The 26,924-nt window shown below is 31.3% G+C and overlaps 1 protein-coding gene across 1 annotated transcript in view; it reads left to right on the forward strand.

The window, feature by feature from the left end:
• LOC143237044 (splicing factor 3B subunit 3-like) overlaps positions 1-26,924 on the forward strand; it is a 112,810-nt gene that overhangs the window by 78,506 nt on the left and 7,380 nt on the right. Inside the window, 7 exon segments of the mRNA XM_076475878.1 lie at positions 2,455-2,586; positions 2,956-3,078; positions 6,234-6,388; positions 13,808-13,982; positions 14,328-14,533; positions 18,079-18,115; positions 18,117-18,362. Coding sequence (XP_076331993.1) covers positions 2,455-2,586; positions 2,956-3,078; positions 6,234-6,388; positions 13,808-13,982; positions 14,328-14,533; positions 18,079-18,115; positions 18,117-18,362 — 1,074 coding nt within the window.

The following is a 26,924-nucleotide window of genomic DNA, read 5'->3' on the forward strand; positions in this document are numbered from 1 at the left end:
AAGCTGTATGAAATTTAATGTTATGAAAACTTCCAACTATTTATGATGGATATTCTAAGACAGAACCTTTACACCTAGCTTTAACTTCTTGCGTGTCAATAAGGAATGCTTTATGATTCCACTATTTTGTACGGTAATATTTTGATAAGAGTATTTTGCACTGAATCTAATGATGTGACTTGTAGGGATTTTCAAGTGTAAAAACAATTTTATTTCTTCAATTTTCCTGATACACAAAATACTTTGTTGTGAAAGGGATACACATCTGCTTTATAAGGGTTTAAAAAGTCAAAAAGCATTAATTATGTCATTGTGGTCTGATCCATTTCTACTTGAAATACAGATTATCAAAGAACAGTAAAGTCTCACTCACATTGGGCATAACATAATTATACAAGTATCTCAATGCTTTATTATACCTGCTTGCAATTTGTTTTCTTTTTTCTGGTAAAACTTTATTTGTCTGTAATATTTTATTGAAGCATTAATTTCTGTTCAGCCCTACGTACATAAGTTTCATACAGATCTTAACCCTGTATTAAAACAAAACACAAACATGATAATAGGAAGCATTTATTAAACATTTTGGAATCCTCGCAGTTCCATCATATTTAATCTATAGGAATTAATCAAACACTATTTGTAATTACAACAGAAATATACATACATAAAAGTAAACAACTTGAGTATGCAAAGAAAATGTCAGAAAACCCCCTTATGATGAATGGAGTGCAGTGTTTCAGTGTCATGTGCATTCTTGTATATCAAACTTCAAAATTCAAGTAAAAGTACTAATTCCTACTGTTATTTGAACAGTTCTTTTACTCAGAAATATTAAAAAATGAATAACGTATAGATTTGCAACATGTATTTAGTTTAATTCAAAAGACAAAGTTTCAACTGTGATTTCTCTGCAACTCTTAGAATTATCACCACTAAACAATGTACTGATTTTTAAGAAATCTGATTACTATCACAAAGTATATGTTTATATTTACTCAAAATTGCCTTTCTTTGGAAACAGGCTTTTCTTCTTTTTTTCCTTATGAGATTTTTCATTTTCTACCAATAATTTTATTTCTACAGCCTTATGTGATACATTTTTTGATGCCACATCAAGTGGGTTGGATCACAACTAATAAGCCTTAGCTTTGAAGAAGATAGAACCAAGAGCTAAAAACAATTGGATAGAAAACATTGTCTTTCTATGTGAATTTAAATCAAATAAAGTAAATTAAGCAGTAATTTATTGTTTCTAAGATAAGTTAATGACTAGTTGAAGTTCCCATAGGAAAGAATAAGGGGTTCTAATATGAAGTTAACAAAATTTAGGCAAAAATCTAGAACTTTTTATATATACTTTAGAAAGCTGGAGGAATGTTCTTCTGTGGTAAGGATCTTTTAATGAGTATTGCAGTTGCAAGCTAGGAGTTTATGATGGCACTGTCTTTGGAAGACACAATATTTTTTTGTTGTGTGTATTAGTAAAATTGTTATTGCTTAAACAAGAAGAACTGCTTAGTTAATGAAGACAGGTATTAATTATTGAATAGAAATTTTGCTTAATAAAAACATAGTTGAAAAAATCTTCTGTATTAATGTGAGCCTAAGATACAAGTACAACTGGTGTTTTTATCAGTTACAACACTTATTTGTTCATCCGTGTTTTATGTTATTTTTGTGATTACATAACATCTTTGATGGATAAAGGAGAGTAATAAATATAAATAACTGATGAATGTTGATGTTAATAAAAAGTAGTTTTATTCCTGTTATATTTTGCATTCATTGTTTGTCAGATGTATGAACAGAGAAGTTTGCCTTTACTAGAACAAACACATAATTTGTCACTTTATTGAAAAATTAAGACTTGGATAAATTTACAGTAGTTTAGGAACTTAAATACAAAACAAGCTCAAAGAACGTTTTTTTTTAGAAACAGTTTATCATCAAAACTTCAGAAAATTCACAACCTACAAAATTAAATACTGAATCAAATTTTATAAATGTATATATAATGCTTTAAAAAAAAGTTAAAGCCAGGTATAATAAAATGTGTACCACATGTTATGCAGTTTAGTTAAACATTTTGAATTTGAGAACAAAAAGAGATTATCAGTGTCACTATACTAGACCATAAAGAGGTTAAATATAGTTTTGCTAGATTTTGAGGTGTGCTTATTTTGTTTTTTTAAATGTTAATAATTTTGAGAAAATTATATATTTTCATAACCTTGTTTATTTATTAAATATTAGAGTTTTAAAAGGAATGGATATAGTGTAGCAACAGTATGAATTATTGTATGTTTTTTGTACTTGTTATGTGTTTGTGAAAAGGACCTTGGAATCAAAATGAGTTGTATTGATATTACTGCTTTATGCCATAAACAGATTCTTTGTTGATGTTTTCTGCAATTGGACCTGTTTTGCAATTTGGTTTTTCAATTTTCACAGGACTGCTTGTCCCCTCTGAGTCTTCAAGCCCTGCCTGATACACCAGAATCACTGTCTATAGTTGAGATGGGTGGGTCTGAAGGTGGAGGAGAATCACTCCAGGGAATGTTGTATTTGAATATTGGACTACAGGTACATGTCACTTACAATGTCCAGCTTATATTGTGTTAAAAATTATTTGATAAAGAATCTTGGTTAACACCACTGCAGCTTTACATTTTCCAAGCAGTTAAAACTTACAGAATTATTTTTGAAGGTGCAAGTAGAAATTTGATTAATGGTTAAAATTATTAAGTAGAAATTCTTATTTTCAAACCTCAAAAATAGTTATTTTATATTTTACAACTTATTTATAAGTTGCTATGTTACAGTGAAAATTAACCATACTGAAAGCTAAATTAGAAATATGAAGTACGGGTCATGCATCATTGTTTATGTGTATGTGTAAAACGTAGTTGTGTCATTATTTTATTCCATTAATCTGTTTTTATTTTGCTACAGAACGGTGTACTTTTGCGGACAGTTCTTGACCAAGTAACAGGTGATTTGTCAGACACTCGAACTCGGTACTTGGGCTCTAAACCAGTGAAGCTTTTTAAAGTTAGAATGCAAGGCACTGATGCAGTGAGTGAATGGCTTAATTTCATAATACACATTAATGTGCTGATCACTTTAACATATTTATAATTCTGTTTTTTGTGTTGAGGAAACAATTAGTTTTTCTTATTTGTACCTTCCTTATAAAAAAAATGTTTTAAAGATTTAACTGGTTGAAATATAGTTTTTTGCAGTTCCTGGTTTCAGTGCTATGAATAGCATTGCCTGTTGTGAGCCACAGTGGATTTAGTACTGTATAAATGTTTGTTTCTGTCCACAACAATAATAAGTTACAACAGTTATATCAGACTGTGCCTTTCACCTTTTGTTGTTCTAATGGAAGTAAGAGCTTTTTCTGCAGTATAATATTGGTTGTTGGTGTATAATGGTAACTTTGTATTTAGTTCCTGCATAATTTAAAGTGATTTAGCACAAATTCTCTCAGAATGATAGTTTTTTATTCAAACTCTGCTTTATGTAAAGTGATTCAGCAGTAATATGTCTGTGGTGTTACGTCACAATAACCATGATGGTAATTTAAATCATGTCTTAATTTTTAACCACAATACAGGTTCTCAGTAAGTAAATTGTATATAATAACATTTGAACTACAGTTGTTTTATACTTGTGTAGAGTGTACATTTAGTTGAATGTATTAGTAGTTGGCAGAAACTTGTATTTTTTCGTGGTTGTAAAATGAACCTAAATATGAGGCTTTTTATACATGCTCATAAATTATAAAAGTGAATTTGAAGAATGAAACTTTTTTTTTAAATTTTCAATGAGTTTCATAATGAGCAGAAAAATATTCTTTAGACTTTTATTTCCATGAGACTTCCCAGATAAGGTTATCAATTCTAAAGTCTTAAGAGGTTTTCATTCTGTAGATATTACCATTGAATTGGTTTATTATTAACTTTGTTCACATGGGCTCAGTGAATTTAACTGACCATGTGACCTCTTTGTGATCATTTGAATTTTTATAGATTTAATACTTCTAACTTTCAATATAGCTTGCATATCTTCACAAAGTTTGACAGTCTTTTAGTTAACATTGTAGGTCTTTCACATACAAAAAAACGTATTTTTTAGTGAACGACTTGAACTTATGAAACTAAGCTCACAACATTGCACATCTATTTATTGTTTTTCCCCTTTTTATTTCATTTTGAACCATGTCTAACTACTATCCACATACTAAGCACAATTTTTGTGTATTAATAGTTTTATGATATTTGTAAATCCAAACTTCTTATTAATGTATCATCCACGTCATTTTGAGGGTAAACTTACAATTTGATTTTCAATATTTAATTAAAAAATATAATTATTTCTAGTTCAACAGTCTTGTACTAAAATATTGTGTCATTAATATTTTAACTTTATGCAATGTTTATTTCATTTATTTCGTGAATGAAACCTCAAAGTATGGCAGCTTTCACTACTAACTTCAGGGTATCAATGTAAACATCACACTTATAAAGTTTTAGATTTTTGTTTTTGCTAGTTCTTAAACTTATACACACATTCAATCTTCTTTCATCTTTTTTTCAATTAATTTGATGTATTTTATGTTTCTCTGACTTTTGTTTATTTAGCTGTGAATTTTTTAGTTAAGTGTGCATTTGTTGTGCTGCTAGTGGCAATCTTAAAAAAATTGAGTAACTCTTAACATTGAAAAGAGACTTGGTTTCATGTAAATAGCCATGTAAAAGAATAGAAGTATGATATTTATTGTTCTTGAGTAGTGAGTGGACATTAGTTACACTTTTATAACAAATAAGTTTGTGTAATCAATATGAAGTAACTTCAAGAAAGCTTTAAAATACTTCATAAGAAGTTAAAAACAATAAAACGTTTTTAAAGTTTTTTGATGTTGTAATTTTTCGTTCTTGATAATATATTTGTGTTTTCCTATGGTCATTTTTCACAAGCCATGAAGTTCAACAAGTGTGGTAAAGTTGGCCTGTGATGGTGAACTATTTAAATGATTAAAATTAATAATTAGGTATAAATTAATCTCCATTAAAATTATGTAAAACACCTGATGACAGTAGTAGTGATGTTGGTTTGAAAAGGAGTGGTCATTTTTCTTTGTCAGTGTTGGTGTTGTATCATTTACAGCAGGAAGGCGACTGCTTAAGTTGGGAAAATAAAACTTGAAATATATTAATGAATATCAAACAATGTGAAGCTGATTAGATGAATAAAGTAGATCTTTTGGATCATTAATAATAGAAAGTTTGTTTGTTTTTTATAAGAATTTCAAAACCAGCTTCAGATATTTTACAACCAAAATGATTAAACTCGGTATCATTTATGTATTCTTATCCTTGTTTCCATGCAGTTTAAAAAATATTTTTTTCTGTGAGAATATAAATGACTGACAGTGGTTTCAGCATCCATAATTTTTAAACCTTTAAAATGGGTGGATGAAATTACTATTCACTTGATTATGGAAGGACATTTATACAACAAACGTGGTATCTGTGTGTTCCTCAAAAACTTTGTAAAAACCTTTTCCAGCTTTGTGTCTAAGGGAAAGACATTATTGTCAGTGTAATTAATAATCCACTTGTACATAGAATAGGAGAAGTTCATGACAAGATTACTTCTAAACAAGTTATCATTTGTCAAAAACCTTGGAAAGAAATTTAATGATGAAAGTTGTCTGAACTTGATATTGAAATTAAAATAAAGTATTTAAACTAGTTTTCTACAAAGCTTTAACAAGTATAAAAGAATATTTCTAATTTGTTTTTATTTATTACACTATTAAGAAGTTATTCTGCAATACCATTCCCTGGCAAATTCAAATTTAAATAAATTATTAGTTATCTCAGGAATAGTCATTAACTTAAATTTTGAATTACAACCTAAAAATATAAATTTTTGGCTAAGCATAGTTTTATTTTTCAAGTGAAGGTTATCACCAGTGTTTTGAGTGTTCTTGCATGATTGTTAACCAATGTATAAAAGTTTAGCAAGGGCATAATTTGTTGATGTATTTGAAGTTACATGTTGCTGGTGATGGATTTCAGTTTGCTATAGCCATTTTATATTTTTGCTGGAAATACAGTAGATTTTTCATAGTTTTCTCTTTGAGTTTCTTGTGCTTGTTATTTATTAAGTGTTGAATTGTCCATAAACAGGAGTTTCACAATGTTTTATTTCTATTTCAGGTTCTAGCTATGTCTAGTCGATCATGGTTGAGTTATTATTACCAAAATCGTTTTCATCTTACTCCTTTATCATATGAAACATTGGAGTATGCTTCTGGATTTTCTTCAGAACAATGCCCTGAAGGAATTGTAGCTATCTCTACAAATTTCTTGAGGTATTTTAAAATGTTTACTAATGTTCCTATATGTATATTTTTTGTATTGAAATTACTTCCATTATTATATATATAGTGAAAAACATGAGAGAAAGAGTAACTTATTATGCTTGTGTGTCTGCATTTTAAGGATGGGACTACTTCAGATAATCACAAAACTATAATGATGAAGCTTTTGCAAGAAATTTTCCTGCTTTCATTTTTCAACCTCACAGATCTCAGATACTTTATTTTGTGTTGAGAATAACCTGCTTGTTTAATTTTATCTGATACATCAAATTTCAGTAGGTTTGAATTTAATTTTAAATCAAGTACTTGTGTCACTTATTACCTCTTCCACATCTGAATGTGTACATTCAGTACCATTGAATTCCGAATTATAGAAAATAAACTTTAGTCAGCTTTCTACAAATTAAAAAAAAATAAGGATTGAAATTTACTCATTGGAACATTAATTTTATAATTTTTTTTCTAATATTGCAAATTTTGTTTTCAGGTTGATTTTAGCATCCTTCTAGTTTTCGTGCATTTCCTAAATTTTTTCAGCATATGTCGTACATAGACAAGTAGGAAGAAAGACACAATACTTTTCAATAAAATAGCACTAATTTGCCCTGTAACTTGAATACTAGTTTTGAAAAGGCATAAGTTACTGGTCTGAAAATACTGAGAGCTCTTTTTCTTGATATAGTACTTTCCTCACAAAGTTAGTTTTTCCAATTTTATCCTGATTAACGTTTTCCTTCTACATGCAAACTTTGTTTCGTAACACATGCCACAAGCTTTTTGCACTTCCCTATGGGAATCAGATATATCAACATGTCTCTTGTGCAAATCGTCATGGGTCATCTCTCCACCGCTAGGAGAGCACTACTATCACATAATTATTGTACTTCCCATGTGGCATTTCATTCTCTCTTTCTGTTCGCCCTTCAACCATGGCTGTGTATTAGTGGAAGTGGAATGTTTTTTTTTGCATCTATAACCTGGCTTGGGGTATCCCAGTTTTTCGTTCTTTTGTTGCTAGTATTTACAAATTTCTTACATGGCCTTTTGAGAAGGGATATTTGGTCTCCATTATATCAAATTATAGGGCAGCCCTATCCTATGCTTTCCATTCTGTTAGTTACTGCAAGAGTTTTCATTCCTCTGGCCTTCCCATTTTGATCCATTCTTTTCACATACATTGGCTGCCTAGGCATTCAGTACTTCTGGAATGAGACATCAAAGCTGTACTTTATTTCCTTACTTTATCTCTGACCCATTTCCTCATGCTTATTGTTTCATATATATTTCATTCTATTTTCTACTACTCTTAGCCTGCAATTGATTCTCTTGAAGTCTGTTCGCTGTTGACATTACTCTCACCCTGTACCACCAAACTTATTTTCTCCTATATCCAGATTGTTTCTTCCTTCCCAAGACCTCAGCAGTTTACAAGGATAACTCCTCCTTTTTGCTCATTTCCCTTTGTTGTATTGCCTACATGGATTTTTTCAGGTATTCCCCTCTCTTTATCTTGTAGCAATCTTCCTTTACCCTTACCAGTTGAGTTTATTATTTAATCAAGTTCCTTTTGTTCCTTTCCCATTGTGCTTTGTCTTGTGTTATCCTTTAAAGCTGACACCTCACCTTTTCCCTTGCTTCTTGTCTTTGCCAGCCTTTGGAGAAGATTCTGCAATTGGGCATGTGGACCACTTCTCAAACATTCATCTCCTATTACTTTCATCAAGAAGCAGTTTTTGCTTCCTCAGGCTATCACTTACAATCTGTGGCTATACCTCAGGCTTTAGCATAGCTATGACACTAGGTAGATATTTTTAGTGCTTCCTTATCTTTCAGAGGCTTTTTCTTTAAATTTTGTCTCTTGGATCTGCTCTGTGGCAAGTGGTGCCTGACTAGATATTCTGTACATACACAAAGAAATCTGCACTGTACACTTTGTTGATTCATGTGCTTTTTCCACCTCCCCACATACTTATCTTTAAGGTGGGATATTTTGCAAGATCACTGGATAGTCAGTATCCTTGCAGTACTTGCTTCATACATGGACCTGTCCTGGACTGTACCACCAATGAACAGCATGGATAAAACAGAAGCAGATAGTTTCCCATCCTTGTCTTCCTTTGATTAAATTAATTGGTATGGTCTGCTTTTCAAAATATGGTTTCATGTTTGCCAATTGAACTGTTTCGGGTGCAGCCATTCCTCTGGACTTTCCCATGCTCATTCCCCTCCTACTTCCAGTAGAGTAAAACAAGTTCTTATCCCTTACCAGTTCCAAGCTTGTGGGGTAGTTAATCATGGAGGCATACTGCTGTATGGGTTCTGCATAGAATGCTATATCTATTCTGTTCAGAATTGCGCATTTGTGTTTTGCCAGTGTAAAAGGCATATCATCCTCGAAATTGAGTGACACAGTAAGATTTCTCGGTGCATTTCACCCCTTCGATTGGGTGTCCTCATCCTAACCTCACACAGTTGTCAGCAGCCTGTGGGCTGGTTTTGGATACTGAGTGAACCAATAAATTTAATTCCTCATTCAGGTTTTGGGTTGCCTATCTTCCTTTTGTGTAATGGGTCATGAAGAGAGATGTTTCCATTTCTTTCATGATGATAAGAAACCCACTTGAAGTAAAAATATATTTCAGGATGGTTGGTGTGGGTATTAAAATTTTAATTGAAAAGAACTTACATAACAATGTCTAAACCTTTTTAGGTCATCTTCAGATTAACAAAGAGAGAATTTGCAACTGACTGTTACTGGGCACATCTTAGGAACAAGAGTGTAAATTGGTATGGGATTGTACGGGGTGTTGCAGTTAGATATCAGGTTATTAATTAGTATAGGTATAAGGGTGTTCCTTTATATTGGTTTGAATTGTTGTATAAGTAGGGTTTCTTTGACTTTGCATTTGCTTATATTTATTTTTCTCCTTAGTATCTGTGTATTTTTTATGGTTGTGTTTATTTGATATGCAATATTAAAAAATGTGTGAAGGTGTTTTTTTGTGTTCTTTGAATCTGGTTTCCATTTTTCTGCTTGTTGTTCCAATATAGAAGTCGTAGCCATTGTTGCATTGTATTTTATAAATAATGTTGGTGTTGTGTTTGTCAGTGTAGTTTTTACACTTTAGTTTTATACCTCATTTTTGTATAAATTTGATGTTTACTGGAATGTTGGTTATTGGTTTTTTTTTGCTGATATCAGGAACGTATGGTATGCAGCAGTGTAAAGTTTTGTAGTTTGTTGTATCTTGGGATTTACTATCGTTTGTTTCTTGTTGATCTAGGTGTGTGCATATAATTTTTTCATTGGTTTTTGGAGGAAATTTGTTAATGTTGATGAAGTGTTGTTTTATTTTGTTGATTTCCTCATTAATTTTATCAGGTGAGCATAGTTTTGTGGCCATGTTTATTTGATTTCTTAATATGTTGACTTTTTGTTTTGTTTCATGTGCTGAGTCTCAAGGAATGTATATTCCAGTATGGGTGATTTTTCTGTGGATTCTTGTTTTGATTTGTGTATCGGTTCTTGTGATATTGAGGTTGAGAAATGCTATTTGATTAGTATTTTCCTGTTCACTAGTAAACTTTATGTTGGGGTGTATGGAGCTAACATGGTTGAAAAACTAAGTGTGTGTTCTGTAGATGTGAATCCAGCAATTGTATCATCAACATATCTGTACCAGTATAGTGGTGGATGTAAGGCTGAATTGGTTGCTGGAGATTCAATCTGTGTCAAAAAAATGTTAGCTAGAACTGGTGGCATTAGATTCCCCATACTTAGGTCACTTATTTGTCAGTAATTTTGTTCATGAGATGAGACCATTATAGTTCTCATTCTACCCTCGTGCAGATGTCTATACCCATTGAGGAGGTTTTTGTATGTAGCTGACATCCCAAGCACAGACTGCCATGTCCCACCCATTCTAAATGATGGGGCACATCCTCTATAATCTACTTTACTTCTGTGGGACTGAGTTTCAATGTTTATTTGTTGAGATCACTTTCTTGATTTATCCTTTCCCATTATTATGTGCTCTTTTTTTCTACCATGTTTGTTTGTAGCTGGTCGTGGTGAGGAGATACCTGGTTATGAAGTAGTGCAGTGTCTTTTCTCCAATCATCTGTTCTGTTTTGCTCATCTTTGGGATGCTTTAGGGAGGTACATCTGTTCTTCCCTCTCACTGGTTCCTCCTCTTTTCAATTCGGTGTTTCACCTAATCTTATGTGAGGAAGGAAGTACTGTATTAGAAGTTATAATTTTCCTTTACTGAAAATGTATTTCTTATGGGTACATTACTCTACTTTCACTTTCCATCATAATTTATTTGAGACATGTTGGAATGTTTGGTTCCAACAGAGAGGTATGGAAGGCATGTGGCATGCATTATAAAAAAAAAGAAAAAAAAGTTTGCACATAGAGAGCAACACAAAACAGGAGAAGCTAATCCTGTGAGTAGAGAGAAGTAACTATCAGAAATAATTTTCAGTACAGGAAAACTATAACTTTCATGTGTTTGAAATATAAAAGCTAATGAGGTGTCTAGTTCAGAGGAGTTTTGTGTAGAGAATGCACCAATGTGATGAAATCTTAGCTTGGTGATATGTTAACCCTTTCAGTGCTGAATAACAACTTTTAATGTTTGGCATGGTGCTGAATATATATGTTTGATACTTCAACTAATTACGGTATCAGTACTAAAAGCATGATATCTCGGCAATAACTCAACAAAAGTCCCTGAAATATTCAGTGATTGTACCCAATACTATATATGTTAAATTCAATACATAAGAATAACAGGAATAAAGGAAGGTCGCTTGCTGCACTGAGCCTTCAAGTCGACTGCGGTCGCCAACCACATCGAAAGGGTTAAGATGTTTATGAAGAACTTCTGCAGAAATTACTGTTTGTTTTTAAAGCTTTTGAAATGCTTCATTTTTAATTTATACTTACTCTGAGTTATGGTTTTGAATTGTGATAGAAAAAGTTTTTATGTTTTGTTGTTTCTGGGGTAGGATTAGGAAAATCATTTTTCATTCTTTTATATCAAGTTACATTTCACTAACAAGGCCTCTGTATTTTATATCAAGTTACATTTCACTAACAAGGCCTCTGTATTTTATATCAAGTTACATTTCATTAACATGGCCTCTGTATTACTCTTTTTATATATCATTAAAACTTATTGGCTTAAGAATCTCAATGAATGGATGAAGAAAATTATGAACAAGAAATAATAAAAATTGTGTGTGTGTGAAGAGAGAGAGAGTATAAAATTTAAAAGTTGTTACATTCATTACATGAAACTGTTTAATAACTTTAAAAATCAGCTTTTTATTTTTTTACTGTACACCAGTGATTGTAAACACAGTTAACTAAATTTATTTTATTTTATCAAAAGAAAGATAAATTTAAATTTCTGTAAGTTTTAGGAGAATTTTGAAAACATTTTTAGTTGCTTCTTTGAAAAAATTCAACATTGAAATTTTAAAATTTTGTGATTGATAATTTATAAAAATGTCACATATAAGAATAAGATAATTTAATATTATAAATAAAACACAATTTTGTTTTATTCAAACAAATATATATCCTCTAAAATATGGACTCTACATGTTTGAAATTTTATAATTTCATCATCAGGAATGAACTTGAAAATTTAATTGTAATATTTATTCCTTTTTTAGGTAGGTCATGAGATCTGTTTATAAGTTTACATTTCTGCATAAATCTCAGAAGAGTTCTTACCTTGTTTTTTTATCAATATTTACCAAATTTCATTTCTATTTAACAATTTAATATTATGGGAAAAAACAGTAATATTGGTTCAAGCTTATAATATTTGCAAATTTTTAGAAATAACAAAGTTTAAGAAAAATCAGAATCACCTTCACTGAGGAATGACATTTATGCAACAGTACATATAATGATTGAAATGTCTTCGCAAAACCTGGTAATATTTGTTAAAGATAAGTATTTTGAATACAAGAATGATACTATTTTAATAGTATCTTTTTAATAAAAATGCAACATTTATTTACAGTAGTTCTTTGTACTCAAACTCTGAATAATTCAAATGCAACATGATTTTCATTTCAAGTATAAAAAATGTTTTTTTATCTTAAGTTTCCATGTTTCATTTGCATAACCTCTAGAAGCTTCTAAATGAATACCAAAGTTCTTAAGGCAAATGCTTTTATTTTATTTTGCATTTTCTCGGCCATATCAATAAATCTAGCTATTAGCATCAACATACAGTTCAATGAAATTATTAAAATTAGTAAATAGAAAAAAAAACATACCCTTTAATTTTAATATCTTATATTTAAAGATGTTGTTTTCCTTATTTGTAAGTCCAGGTATTTTTCTTTTCACATTTCGCTAATTTTTAATGTTTTTATATTCCATTCTCATCCCTTACCACTTAGTTTTCATCTTGATATGAGTAAACATTGTCTTCAAGGCATGTTACAGTTTCTTTGGGAGACATGCAAAACCATTCATCAATATTGTTGTTCAGTGAATAATATCATAGGCTCTTGAAACTGGTGTAAAGTATAATGTATATTTTAAAAAAATGTTTAAACATTTTAATTATCCATTTTAAAATGTAGCTAATGCATTATTAACTAAAATATAACAGTAAGGCCAAATTACAATTTAAACTGTATCTCTAACTATAGCATATTTAGTTAAGAAATGAAAACGTGCTATTGTCAGTCAAACAGCCAACAATACTGCAAACAGTTACCTCATGATGAAGAATGCACACCAATATGAAATTAACTGTTGTTGGGTTATAGTACTGTTTTTAATGGCTGTGTGTGTGTGTCTGAAGTTTAAGTAATTTTTTTAAAGATTTCTTTTGAAATAATGGACTTAAAACTTAGAAAACATAAAGCTTCAAACTGTGTGTTAACATTATAATGTTAATTTCATTTAAATACGTTGATAGTACAGGTGTTTAATTAAATTTTGAATGTAACACTATGACTTGTAAAGAAAAATAATTAAAAGAGGTACCTGTGTTGAAAGTACAGCAAATATCATTGTAAAATGTGATGGGGATCACTCTGAGATTTATACAGAAATGTAGACTAACAAAAGTCATATGAACTGGCTAAAAATGAATAAATAAGTATTACATATTTTCCAAATTCACTCCTGATGATGAGGTGGTAAGCGTTGAAACATGTAGAGTTTGTATTTTAAAAGCCATAGATTAGCTTGAATTAAAATTTTAAAATTTAATTTACTTGCAGAATCTAGATAATATGTGGAGATAATTTTGAAGTTTCAAGCTAATTTTTATAATAGGTATGTTTAATATTTGTATTTAAAAAGTTAAGAGAATCTGTTTTTTCCCTAAAGTAATTTCACATATTGTAATTAATTTAATTGCATTTTTTAAGGATCTTAGCTTTAGAGAAGTTAGGAGCTGTCTTTAACCAAGTCTCAACATCTTTGGAATATACACCTAGAAAATTTGTTATTCATCCAGATACTGGATATTTGATTCTGATTGAAACTGACCATAATGCTTATACAGAAAAAACCAAACAGGAAAGAAAACAACAGATGGCTCAGGTTGAAACAAGAACTTTTTGTAATAAAATTTGTATCATAACTTATAGTTGTTTCTTTTAACTGACCTGATTAAACTGCTTATTACAATTATTCAGGCTGACATGTGTGTTTATGTTGTCAAAGTAAGCTGGATAGTCAGTGTTTAATTATTTAAATGTTAATTTTATCTAAATAGGGTTTAATGATTATTATATGACCAAAATGCTAATAATAGTGTGTCTGGGGGTTATAAGGATAAGTGTAACTGTTACAGATATTTCTTGGCTTTTCCAGTTCCTCGTGTGATTAATAATGAATTAGAAGTTTTTATTGTCATGCATTTAGAATCTTTAGTTTGTTTATTAGGAAATGATTGAGGCAGCTGGGGAGGATGAACAGGAGTTGGCCAATGAAATGGCTGCTGCTTTTTTGAATGAAAATCTTCCAGAAACAACATTTAGTGCCCCTAAAGCTGGTCCAGGGATGTGGGCCTCAGTGATTCGCATCATAGATCCAATTGAAGGAAAGACCATTGATAAAGTTTCTTTAGAACAGAATGATGCAGCATTTAGGTAGGTATTCAAAAACGTTAGTTACTTTTGAAGCTTTGGAGCTTGAAAGGCTTATTTTAAAACAACCTTGTTTCAAAGATGCTTGAGGCCATTCTTTCTTTTTAATCTTCTTGCCCCAGGCACCTTTTTCTGTACATATTACTAGGTTTTGGTGAATTACATTCAAAATTTAAATGAATAACTATCATATTGTGACTTACATAAAATAAACAATAAAAATAAATTTTCATGAGGTACAGCATGAATAGTTCATGTGTTTATGCAATTCAATACTGTAATGTGAGATACACATTCATTAAGTAATTAACAGCTTGTTTGGTGTAAATAGTTGTTAGAGGTGGTCCAAAGGGCAATAAAACGATAAAACTTAAGTAGAAACAGGTGTATACTGTTATGAGTTTAGAGCTATTTGAGATAAACATATTAGAATTTAAAGTTATTCTAGAAAGTAGAAACAAAGGGTAATGTAGATTTATTTCAATATTTTCTTGTGGTTATGAGGTCAGTCAAGTTGACCAATTTTGTACAGAGTTAAGGAATATAAAATATAAAGATTTACTGGTGCAAAACATTTGAAATTTATTTAGGAAGTATTAGAGATTATGCAAATGAAATATATTTTTTTGACACAAAGAAAATTACTTTAATCTTAACATGAAAAATACTTTGAACTCAGACTTAAAAAAAGGCTTCACAAACAAATTTTTAGTGAACTTCATCAGAAAAATCTAATTGTATTTGTGTGCAGAAGGCTTGTAGTATGTTGTGAAGATAGCTGTTTTGTATTAAAAAGTTATAGAATGGAAACTGTAGTGAATGGTTATGAACTTGAAGAATTTCAATGAACCTGTAGCAGTAAAGTTGTAGCAACTAATTGTACAAATTACTCTGACTTTTAGTTCAAAGAATTCAGTGAAATTGTGTGTGTGTTTTTTAATCATGTTATAGATTAGAGTGTTATTGCTTATCTTTTGAAATCATGGAACAATGAGATAAAAATTGGCCACGTTAACAGTTTGATTTCCAAATAGGGTAACTGTACTAGTAGTATCTAGGTAATGTTTATAGGATATTGAGTATTAAAATTTGGTGGGTGTTTGTAATTTTATAGAGTTAAGAATTGATTTAATTCTAATATCAGTGGCTATAAACTAACTTTGTTGTGGGAATTTTAACATAATACAAGTGTAATAAAAAAATTTTAAATTTTGTAGAGACAAGTAGGGATTGATATTATAGTGAGTTGTAACTAAGGCATTTTTCGCTGTCCATTTCTTTGGAGAAATCACTTACTTAGATGAAAATTCACTGAAATATTGAAATTTTTATTCACTCCATATAAACACATATATAATGACTTGGGTGATTTTATAAGTACAATAAACTTTAGTCTTGCTGTGTGAAATAATCATTGTTCATATTTATACATTTTAAAGGTTGTTTTAATTCTGAGTTTATGCAAGTGTACCCAAGTAACTTCTTGCATAACCAACAAAACAACATGAATGTAAAAAATACTTGTTTGAAATGTGTGTTTCAAATTTCATTTGCATAACCCATAGCACTTCCAAAAGTGAATATCAAAAGTTCTTTTTTGTTTAAGTTAAATATTTATTTATATATAGTTTCACTTTATGATATTTCTAACTGCAGCTATTACTATTAATGCATGCTATATGGTCTGTTGTACATTACAATGAAATGATTAAAATTAGGATGTAGGAATGTATATATCTTGTAATATATGTTGAAATAATCTTAAAACTTATTTTGTGTTTGTGTTATCATATTGCAGAGATGCCAACCATTATGATTTGAGCGTAATCATTACAATTTGGGTGTATACATTACGATTATGTGCTCATACAGACAAATATTACGACTTGTTGCAACTTCCAAGTTATTATATATTATATAGGCCTATACAGTAAAGTGATAAATTGTTCCCCCAGGGCTTGAAAGGGGTGAAAAGAAAATTTCTAGTGAGATACAAATAAATTTTGATAATAAATAAAAGACATAGCCCAAATGGCTACTTGCGACAATCATGTTTGTGCTTAAAGTAATAGAAAATATTTGTATCTCTGACATCTACCAATAGTTTGAGTGCAGTGCTTCTCCACACTGGGTACGTGGGGGAATCTATAGTTACGTCATCAGTGCTTGTCAGCCAATCAGCTTCAGCAGATGGGTATTTCTTGTTTTCTAAGTGGCATAGAAACACCAATGCAATCGTTCACAAGATGGGAAAAAAGAAGCCTCGTTCACCAGATTGTCTTGTTTCTGGCAAATCTAAAAGGACAAACTGTGAAAGGGCTCTGTCTACAATCATTACACTCAGTCATTTGAAATAGTTGGCATCTCTGATATTGTTACATATAATTTTTGTTATTACTTTATTATACTTTTGTATCCTTTATTACTGTTATTCATTAGAACACACTTCAATGAGCATCCTTGACCAACAATACTAGTAGTATAATTAGCAGAAAAACTTCAACCTTCGACAGAAAGTGATAGTATTAATATAATGCACTACCTCTTGTGGATGAAGCAGGCATTGACTTGTATGAAAAAATTATTAAACCTTTCATATATTCATCTTAAAACACAAATAATAAATAATTAAGTAATGTGCTAAACTAACACCTAGATAAAATGCAACTTTCAATCTAACTAACATCTATCTCTCTAGGCACGAAATAATGCTAAAGTGGTATGGACAAAGCAGCAACAGTGCTTAGAGCAGTTGGACTAGTTATCTGTATAATTCTTCATGCCAGTTTTAAAATAACAGTTAAACGAACTACTTCAAAAAGCACTCTTTCCATTGGTTACAAACATGTAACTCAACTAAGTGTATTTGACTAGACTGTTTCTATATGTGGAAAGTTAGTGTGAGTCAAGAATTGTTCAAAATGCAAAGACCCAATGTAATATCTTGTGAACTTATAAGTCACAAGGAGATAAAACAAAATTTTAAGAGTTTTTCTTTTAGGTTACTTTTGAAGTACAGGAGTTTAAACTTAGATAATATAAAACTTTGAACTACAGTGTAAATTTTAAAGCTGATTTCATTGACAGACTAATCATAAAGTAGCTTAATTAAATGAATGAATTAATTAATTAACTTTTAAATGTAACTAAATAAAATATTGTAACATGATGATGTTTATGTTTAATCACAATCCCAACTATTAAGTATTATTGTACTTAATTATGAATACCTGCTTAATATTTTTCCTTCAAAATACTACTCTGTATATTCTTGTTTCTCAGGGAAATTCAAATTTATTTTCTTCTGTAAATAAGATGAACCCTTGTGTATGAAATTGGGTTTATGTTCCTGTATTGAGTTAGTGGTTGTTTAACAATGAAAATTTGCTGATGGAACAATTTTGTGAAATTACAGTCATTGATTATTTAATATTAAAACCTATAATACTCCAGTCATTAAAACTAAAACCTAGTTCATTGAATTATTGAAATTGTACAGGGTCGTGTTATGAGTGTTAAACATGATTTATGTGAAATGTTTTGCACAGCATTTGTTTGACCAAGTTTGCTAACCATGGTGATGAGTTATTTTTTGCTGGTGGGAATTGCTAAAGATTTCCAGTTAAATCCTCGGCAGTCCAATGGCGGTAGTATCCACGTGTACAAATTTGTAGAGGAAGGGCGACAGTTGGAGCTTGTTCATGCAACACCTGTAGATGAAGTTCCAGGAGCCATATGCCCCTTTCAAGGTCGTGTCCTTGTTGGTGTTGGTCGTGTGCTTCGTATTTATGACTTAGGAAAGAAGAAGATGTTGAGAAAGTGTGAAAACAAGGTATTTAATTTTACAAAAAACTGAGTAAATGAAGCCAGTTAAACATTGTAATTTAATAATTAAAAAAGTAATGTTGAAAGTTTTTTCCTTTTAGTTTCCAAGTTGATTTAAATTTTTTAACATGCTGTCAATAATAAAGTTTGTATACCTTTTAATAGTTCTGTACTGTTAAATATATTACTGAAATTTTGTTTGAGAACATCTTTGAAATACATTACCTATGTACATTCTATGTTAATCCTTTTGCAATGGGCTCAGTTTAATATATACAGGTGTGTCTACACACTTGCATACATTAAGTTTTTGTATTATAACTTTTGATACACCATGTGTACTTTCAGTAAAGGTTTATTTGTGAAAACACTGTTTCATTACTAGTCTTGAGTGCAAAGTGATTTCATGTTATGATTTAAAAATTATTCTTCGTTCACAAAAATCAAATATTATTTGAATAATCTATAAAGCTTCCTAAATACATTTCAAAGTTTTTTTTTCCAGTAAAACTTTATGTTATTTTATATGCTCAAAATATATGGAGTCTGTCACTTGACCAACCTTGTAGCCATCATAAAAACAAATTAGGAAATAGATATAAATTGTTATTTTCATGCTAGTATGATTACATGTTATAACAAAAATCCAAAGTTTAGTCTAAGTGGCTTAAGTCTCATAACACTGTATATGGACATATATATTTATTATTTTTAATTACGTTAACCTTCCAGTCATGCCTACCTAAGATAACATAGCTTGCACTAATTTTGTGCACATGCATTCACTTCATGTAACCAGTGATATAAAACTGACCTTTTGTCTTCCCTATCTTGGCTGTCTTTTAGTAGACTAGTATTTTGTAATATACAGTCGCATCTCAATTATTATACATTATATATATGTATATAGATTATTACTATTCAGAAATAAATTTTAAACATATTTTTAAAATTTTAGAATAATAGGTCAAGAAGTAAAGCAAATGGGTACATCTGTTTGCTATGACCTTTGTACTTGGTTGTTGCTAGACACAAGTTGCTAAGCTTTTAAAATTTCACACATGGAGAATATCATACAAATTTTTTGGGGAGGATTTTGTATATACAGTTGAATAACCAAAAAATCACATACAAAATATGCTGATACCATGTAGTTCCACTATTTTTTTAAGTATAGTAACTAAAGTATTTTTATATTTATAAAAATGTGAAACTTTAAACAGACAAAAGTCATGACCTACTTCCTTGAAAACTTGGATCAATAGAATGTGGAAGCCTTTTCAAAAGTTAAAATGGCAGGGAAAACTACTCTGGAGACAGTTCTGAGCTGTTGATTGTTTATTCACATGTCATATACTGTAAGGGTATATAAGGGGCCATTTAAAAAAAGGAAAGGGTTGAATGGGGCCACCATGTTTGATTCAGTACATAAGCTGTATCTCAGCAAAGTAAAAAGATATGAGGTTCTTATTTTATATTCTTGATTGTCAATATTAGTAATTTGAGTTCTTAATTTGTACAAAACTATAGACTTAGTATTTTGACATCACAAACATCTAATTTTAAACAGTGCTGCATTTGACATACCACATGACACACTAAAATCAATATTTAGATGTGTTTTTAATACTTTTAAATTAAGATATTAACTCATATATAATATTAAAGTTTGAATTCTGATCTACAATTTTATTCCAAACTTAATGACATAAATTTATAAAACAGTAGTTCAATAACATTTTGCATGCAAGTCAACAAACATGATGACTTGACTTTTGGACCGTGACCCTTTGTGAAAGGATTAATATAAATATTTGTGGCATCTGTTTTCTTATTATTCTCTAAGTTTTCCAGGTGTATGATTTATTAAAAAGAATATTTTTTTCTTTTGGTTTATATTGATAATAATAAGCCCATTCAATGAACTTGTTATTCTTCAACATTCACAATTTTATTTTATTTTGAAAACTGGCTGTACATTTGAAATACACTTGTCTTTTTGTGAATGTAAATCTGTACACTTGAGGTATTGGCTAACTGTTTGGACCCCTTCACAGCCATAATCCTGCCACAATGCTATTGCATCTTTTATATCTCAGCCCATCTGATAAACCCTGATATTAGATGAAAGGTCCTTATATGGACAGGATGTGGTAGATATAGTGTGTTTTTGACATATTGGTATATATATTTTTCTTTTTTTTCTTTACATTTACTCATAAATGTTTAAAATTCCAAAGAGACATGATGTTGGGTTTCCATCTTGTTGGAATTTGTATTAAAAAAAAACCACACAAAAACTTATTGCATACATTCATTCCTTTTTTGACAGGCTATTGAAAGACTTGTCATGTAGCATCATTTGTTTTACTGATTGGTTAAAGACAGATTGTACCTGCAAAACAAGAAGACAAACAGACAGCTGTACCTTGAGTGAAATTGTACACAACTTCTGCCCAAATCCATTGTGACTGAATGTGATCCCTTTTTGCATCCTGACAAACAAACAACACATCAGAAAGACTGAAATCAACATTAGCTTCTGTAATAACATTATTACCAGCACAGAATGGGAGTCTGACTGACTAACCGTCTGCTACTCCTGTGCTAAGTATGCCTGCTTAGTTTGAGAATATGCTCAAATGTAACTCCATTCTCAAAGACAGTTGCAGAATCATCACAGGCTGATTGGAGACATCTCACCAGCAGAGCAGTTGACAGATGCAAAAACTAAACTCATCACAGAAGAGTTCTCTGATTGGAAGACATCAGGAGATTAAGCAATCTTTTGGGTGGAGAATGTCTCCATGCAGGCAGCAGTAATGAATTTGACAGATGCAAGACAGTAAAGGCATCTATATGGCCACATGGAAGTGAAGAAGCATGGGATATCATAAATTTGTTTCTGTGGTTCAGTCAGATTTGTATAGCACAGTGTGGAAACTATATAGGGATTGGTAGACACTACAAAAAGTTTTAATTTAGTCAGAGTCAGAGGTATTTGTCACATACAACCATTCATTTATTTGCAACCTGGCTGTTCAATAACATTTGTCAGACTATCATAAGCAAATTAATAAAAATAATAGACTGCCAATAGGAAAAGTGTAATTGTCAACATATGTAACAGATTTATAAAGTGCAACAGATGATGGGCTGTGTTCCATTTCAGCCATTCCTTTAACAGTGACTAGAGCTCAAATTTCAAACCAACCATGTGAGAGAGATTTAAAAAAATGACATACAAAGGTAGACAAATAGCATTAAAATTGTTAACCTGAGATTGAAATGCAAACTGCTATTGGTGCTTAAGATATAAAATGTGGATGGTTTTTGATTGGGAGTATATGATGTAGTCTGATGATTCAAGTTTCATATTTTTGAAGCCAGGTTAAAGATACTAAAACAACTAAATGATACAGGTGATTCTGATTCAGTAATACTATAATGATATAGTAAATGTTCTTGGTAGTGGGTTGTATCCTTTACTAGGGCAAATAATATCCACATTGTACATGAATATTATCATTCAATATGTCCAACCAACAATGCTTTATTTTCACCACCTCTTGTTCATAAGTGGCTCAAAGAACAAGATAAGTGACTTTAACTTGCATAATCACCAAATTTTAATGTGGTCATGTTTTTTGAAATGAATTTAACCATTGCATTTTCTAATAATGCAATTGTAATCTTCTTTTGACATCTGTCAACTAATCAAATTCCATACTTCTTGTTAAATGATTACAGTAACACAAGACATCTTCATGCATTTTGTGGATCCTTTGCCTTGTTAATTGCAGGCTTTTAGAACAACAAAACTGACAATATGAGACATAAGTTCTGATAAAGCTACCAGTTTGATTCTCTATATTTTGTTCCCTTTCAGAAATATTTAAAGGGAAGGATATTCACAGCAAATATTGCCACAGTATTTTTTAAAATGGCCATGGCACCCTAAAAAAATCACAAATCCATGGCTATTATGTTCACCCTTCATTATCCCTTTGACTGTTGTACCCTCACAGTTTCAGTTTGTACTGCATGCCTCAGTAAAGGGAACACCATTGGGAATCACGAATATTGGGCTTGAAAAGTATATAAACTATCTTGTTATAAATAATGTATCACATAAAATGCATGTACTGTAGAAAGCGAAGCTTTTGATTTGATTGTCAGTATAACGTTTGTGCAGTTATTTGAGTCATATTATACTGCAGGCTCTTAGTAGTAGCAAACAGTTCATAATCATTGCTCAAACAACAAACCTGCAGAGCTTACACAAAGATCCACAGTGACAGCAGCAAGTATATACTCTGATCAGAGTGAAGTGTGCAACTGAAAATACTACTTGCATTAAACTTGTCAAAAAAGGAATAAGTTAAGATTGAGAATGCTGGGAAACTTTTTTTTCTGGGGTCACCAAGTGCCAATCATGTTAGGTTACATTTTGTATTTTAGTGCAGAATATAGAAATTCGTAGAATGGCTCTTAAGTTTTTTTTCTAAGTACAAACTTTTATCTTATAGCTCTGTGATCTCTTAACCAATTTGAGGTGTAATTACAATTTTGTACTTGGGAGGTCAAACCTTTGATCTTTTAAGTTAATTTAGTCTAATCCTGACTAAAATCATTTCAATTTGAGGGTAGACTGGTAGAGATCCTGATGAGCAGTAAAGTGGAATCAGCTCCATGCTCGGTTTTGCTCGTACACAAAAAATATAGCTGGTAAAAAAGAAAAAAGGTCTAATAGATTAATTTACTCTAGTATTGCCTAAAAGAATATCAAGTGCTTTAGCTATTGAAAAGTCTTTCATTTAGAAAATAAAGGAAATAACTTCTCTCAATACGTTTTGTGTAAACCCACCAAAGGCTTAGGTCTACTACATTGGCTAGCTGAGGTTAACATTATTGACTTATAAGCAGTGAGTTGCACAATGCAGCATGATTTATAGGTTGTGATCATGTGCTGTACTGTAGTGTAAGCTTAGTTTATTGTTTATCAACACTAGCCTACAATAGAAATTTTGAAGAAAAGTACTACAAGTAACACTAAACTTAATAATGTACCCTGTCCAGTAGTTTGCTGCAGATGGAATGTGTATTTTTCAAAACATTGAAAACTTAAATGTTTGTTTCTGTACATGTGTCATATATTTGTTGCAGCTGTCATTATTCTGTTTTTCATCATTAAACTTCAATAACTATTGAATGAATTGGTTGCTAGAAGTAGTAGTATTGTTTAGAAATAGAACATTGACCTTGTGTCATGACAATTTGTCTTTTCTATCTGTCTGTCATATTTTTCAAAGGACTACTGTTTGGAGACGAGTGCTGTAACTTATTTCTTTCAATCACGATCAAGTAGTCAGACATTTTATTAGAGAAATTAGGCCTTTAAACTTCTTCCAAAGATTTTGTCTGATTGTTCTCAAAGAAAACTAATAAATAGATAGATGTGTGTAAAAGCTGTATACAGTTTATAGGTCAAAGGTCATTTGGGGTCAGGAAGGAGCAAAGCTAGAAATATTATAAAACTTGTTTCCTTTATGTATAAGGCTGATCTTTATCAAAATTGTACAAATTAGTGTGTGGATAGAAATGCCTGAAATTTGTTCTTGATTTTTTGTGAAATCACCAAAGTCAAATTCTGGAAACCTTTAATTTAAAATGCTATCATCCTAGCTAGTTTGTTTGATTCTTCTTGAAATTAGGCAAGTTAACAAGTGGAGAGAGGTAAATAAAAGCTGTATATGATTTTCAGATCAAGCATCATTTGGGGTCAGGAAGTAGCAAAACCTAAATCTTATTAAGGTCACAGGGGATTTAGATAATCATGATAATTCATTTTAAATCTTAAAGCTAGTGTACTGTTACTTCATAAGTTTCTTTGGTTAAAGTTAATACTTACCTACCTGATAAACATAATTTGGAATAATAGGCCAGATTCTTAAGCCCTATTGAGAAAAAATGAATGCTATATTTAGAAAACTCATTTGGAAACTAATTTCTGTTTCATTAACATTAATGTGCTCTGTGGCTCTTAGTGCCCTCCATTGAATTTTTTTTTTAGCCTTGATGTCCTTGAAAATGAGAGAAAATTCAAGGTCAAATGGCCTTGCCCTGAAAGTGATTTACCTGGTCTCTATTTGTTTGACTTTTATATCAGAATGTTGAAGGAGTTCTTTGCTGTGACAGTCATTTTTATTTGTTGTTGTATCTATAAAATGTTATCAGAATCCTGTATCTTAAATTGTGATAAAGTTTAATTGGTTGATTTTATTTATTTTCAAGCCTTTTATTCTTTGAAGTTTTATTAATTTACTTATTCAGCCTTCTTTACAGCCAGTTGTCTTGCAGAGGAAACACGCGTGAAAAAAATTTTTTACAAGTCTTTTTCAGCAATATATATTAATGAAACAGAAGTTCCTATATGATTTGTTGTTATATTTCTGCATAGCATATATTCAATAAATAGGTGTTACATATCTGGATTTATATGAGATGTTTATTATTTCAATAGAACCCCAGTACATAAACAGTGTTTCCAATGCCATCTATGAAACAATGATTTTAATACATGATAATATGTGAAGAAATTTAGGAAAATAAATAAACGTATAGCAAGGAATGGTTTGTCTGAATTTTTATAAATATGGAGTCCATCTTATCTTGGGCAAATCATAGAAGAGGTCAATGTGTATGTAGTTTATATGCTAGTGTCAATTAATTTAACCCTTTCGGCACTGAATAAAAAATTTTAATGTTTGGCATGGCACTGAATATACATTTTTGATACTTCAACTAATTACGGTATCAGAACTAAAAGCATGATATCTTGGCAATAACTCAACAGAAGTCCCTGAAATGTTTAGTGATTGTACCCAATACTATATATGTTATATATTCAATACATAAGAATAACAGGAATAAAGGAAGACACCCTGATACACAACAAAGAAGTGCCATGCAAAACACAATAATTTATTATAAATTGTATACAATTTGTGCAGCAGCTTGTTGATAGTCTTTGTGGTTATGATATATCTCATGGCATGCTAAAAAGCACATGGGGAGATTGCACTGTTTGCAGAAATAATTAGTCTGCTTTCTTTTCCATCCAGCTGTGTATCTATTGCTACAAACAGTACAATTAGGTTTGTGTTTTTTGTTCTCATATTGTCCAATACTATGTGCTGACCTTTATCAGTACTTGGTCTTCCTTTTCGTTTGGCTTTGCTGACATATCCCTCCAGTAAGTTTTGAATAATCTGCTCTCTGAATAGTCTTGGAGATACCGGGTTTTCACCATTGCTCTTGCAGTCTGCACAATATATTATATATCCATTAACAAGAACTAGACTTGGTTAGTCAGTTTATGCAATAAGTTATATGACCCTAACTACATCATGTGCTTACCTAAAGCGGGGGCAGATTCCAGGCCACAAATGTCTTCATTATCACTCTCGTCCGTTACAAGTAAGCTTTCATTATCATCTGGCTCAAACTCTTTGTCACTCTTTTCATCATTAAAAATAACGTAATCTTCAATATCTGTAACATCTGTACCTCATTTTCTTATACTAACATTCTCTTTCAGAGAAACCTTTAGGGCAGATGTCTCCCTTTTTCATTTTAAAGGGGCTTGCTGCTCTCCAGAGTCAGTTAAGAAGCTTTGCTCTGGTGATGTATTGGTGGAAACATCCACATCTCAATGCAGTGAACTCTTGCATTCAAAGTTGATTGGGGATATACCTATTGATGTTATGCCTCATGCTACTTTGAATTTATCACAAGGAGTTATTGTTGAGAGGGATTTGAAGAACATTCTGGAGTCGGAGATTTTTGCTGGTTTCTACACTCAAGGAGTTTCTGCAGTGAGGCATATCTCCACTCAAAAGATGGAATTATGATGCCGACCAGTGTCCTCATTCTGACATTTACATCACCATCAAGGCAGGTTATCTTAATTGCAAGGTACAGCCATACATTCCAAACCCTCTCAGATGTTTCCAGTCTCAGCAGTTCTGTCACTCAAAAATATCATGTCGTGGTTTCTTGGCATGTGCTCATTGCTGTGGCAAGGACCATGATGCCATGAGTGCGAAATGGACCCTCGCGTCAATTGCAATGGCACTTGCCCATCCTACTTTCATTCTTGCCATAAATGTTTGGAAGAAAAAAAGGTGCAGCATTTGAAAATGGTTAACAACATTACTTACCCTGAGACTTGAAAGGTGCTGTCCACCACTTCATTTCAGACGTGTGCTGCTGCACTTTGTTCCACTACTACAGTGGGAGTGCAGACAGATCTCTCTATGCCCACAAAAGAATTGTTCTCAAACCAAATGAAAAGTCTTTTGACCTCCATGGTTAAAAAAGGTGATGAATAAACTTCAACATCCATCTCAGTCCCTAACATACATTCCAGCAAACTTCAAGGTCCACTTCCTTTGGTTCTGGGTACGGGCATTTCATCAGGTACATCTTTTCCCACTCTAAGATGCAAAACGATCATTCATTCATGTCCTCTGTCGCTGGAATTCTCCTCCAACAGCAAAGACCTGCC

The sequence above is a fragment of the Tachypleus tridentatus genome, chromosome 13 (genome assembly GCF_004210375.1).
Source record: "Tachypleus tridentatus isolate NWPU-2018 chromosome 13, ASM421037v1, whole genome shotgun sequence".
Taxonomy (NCBI): Eukaryota; Metazoa; Arthropoda; class Merostomata; order Xiphosura; family Limulidae; genus Tachypleus; species Tachypleus tridentatus.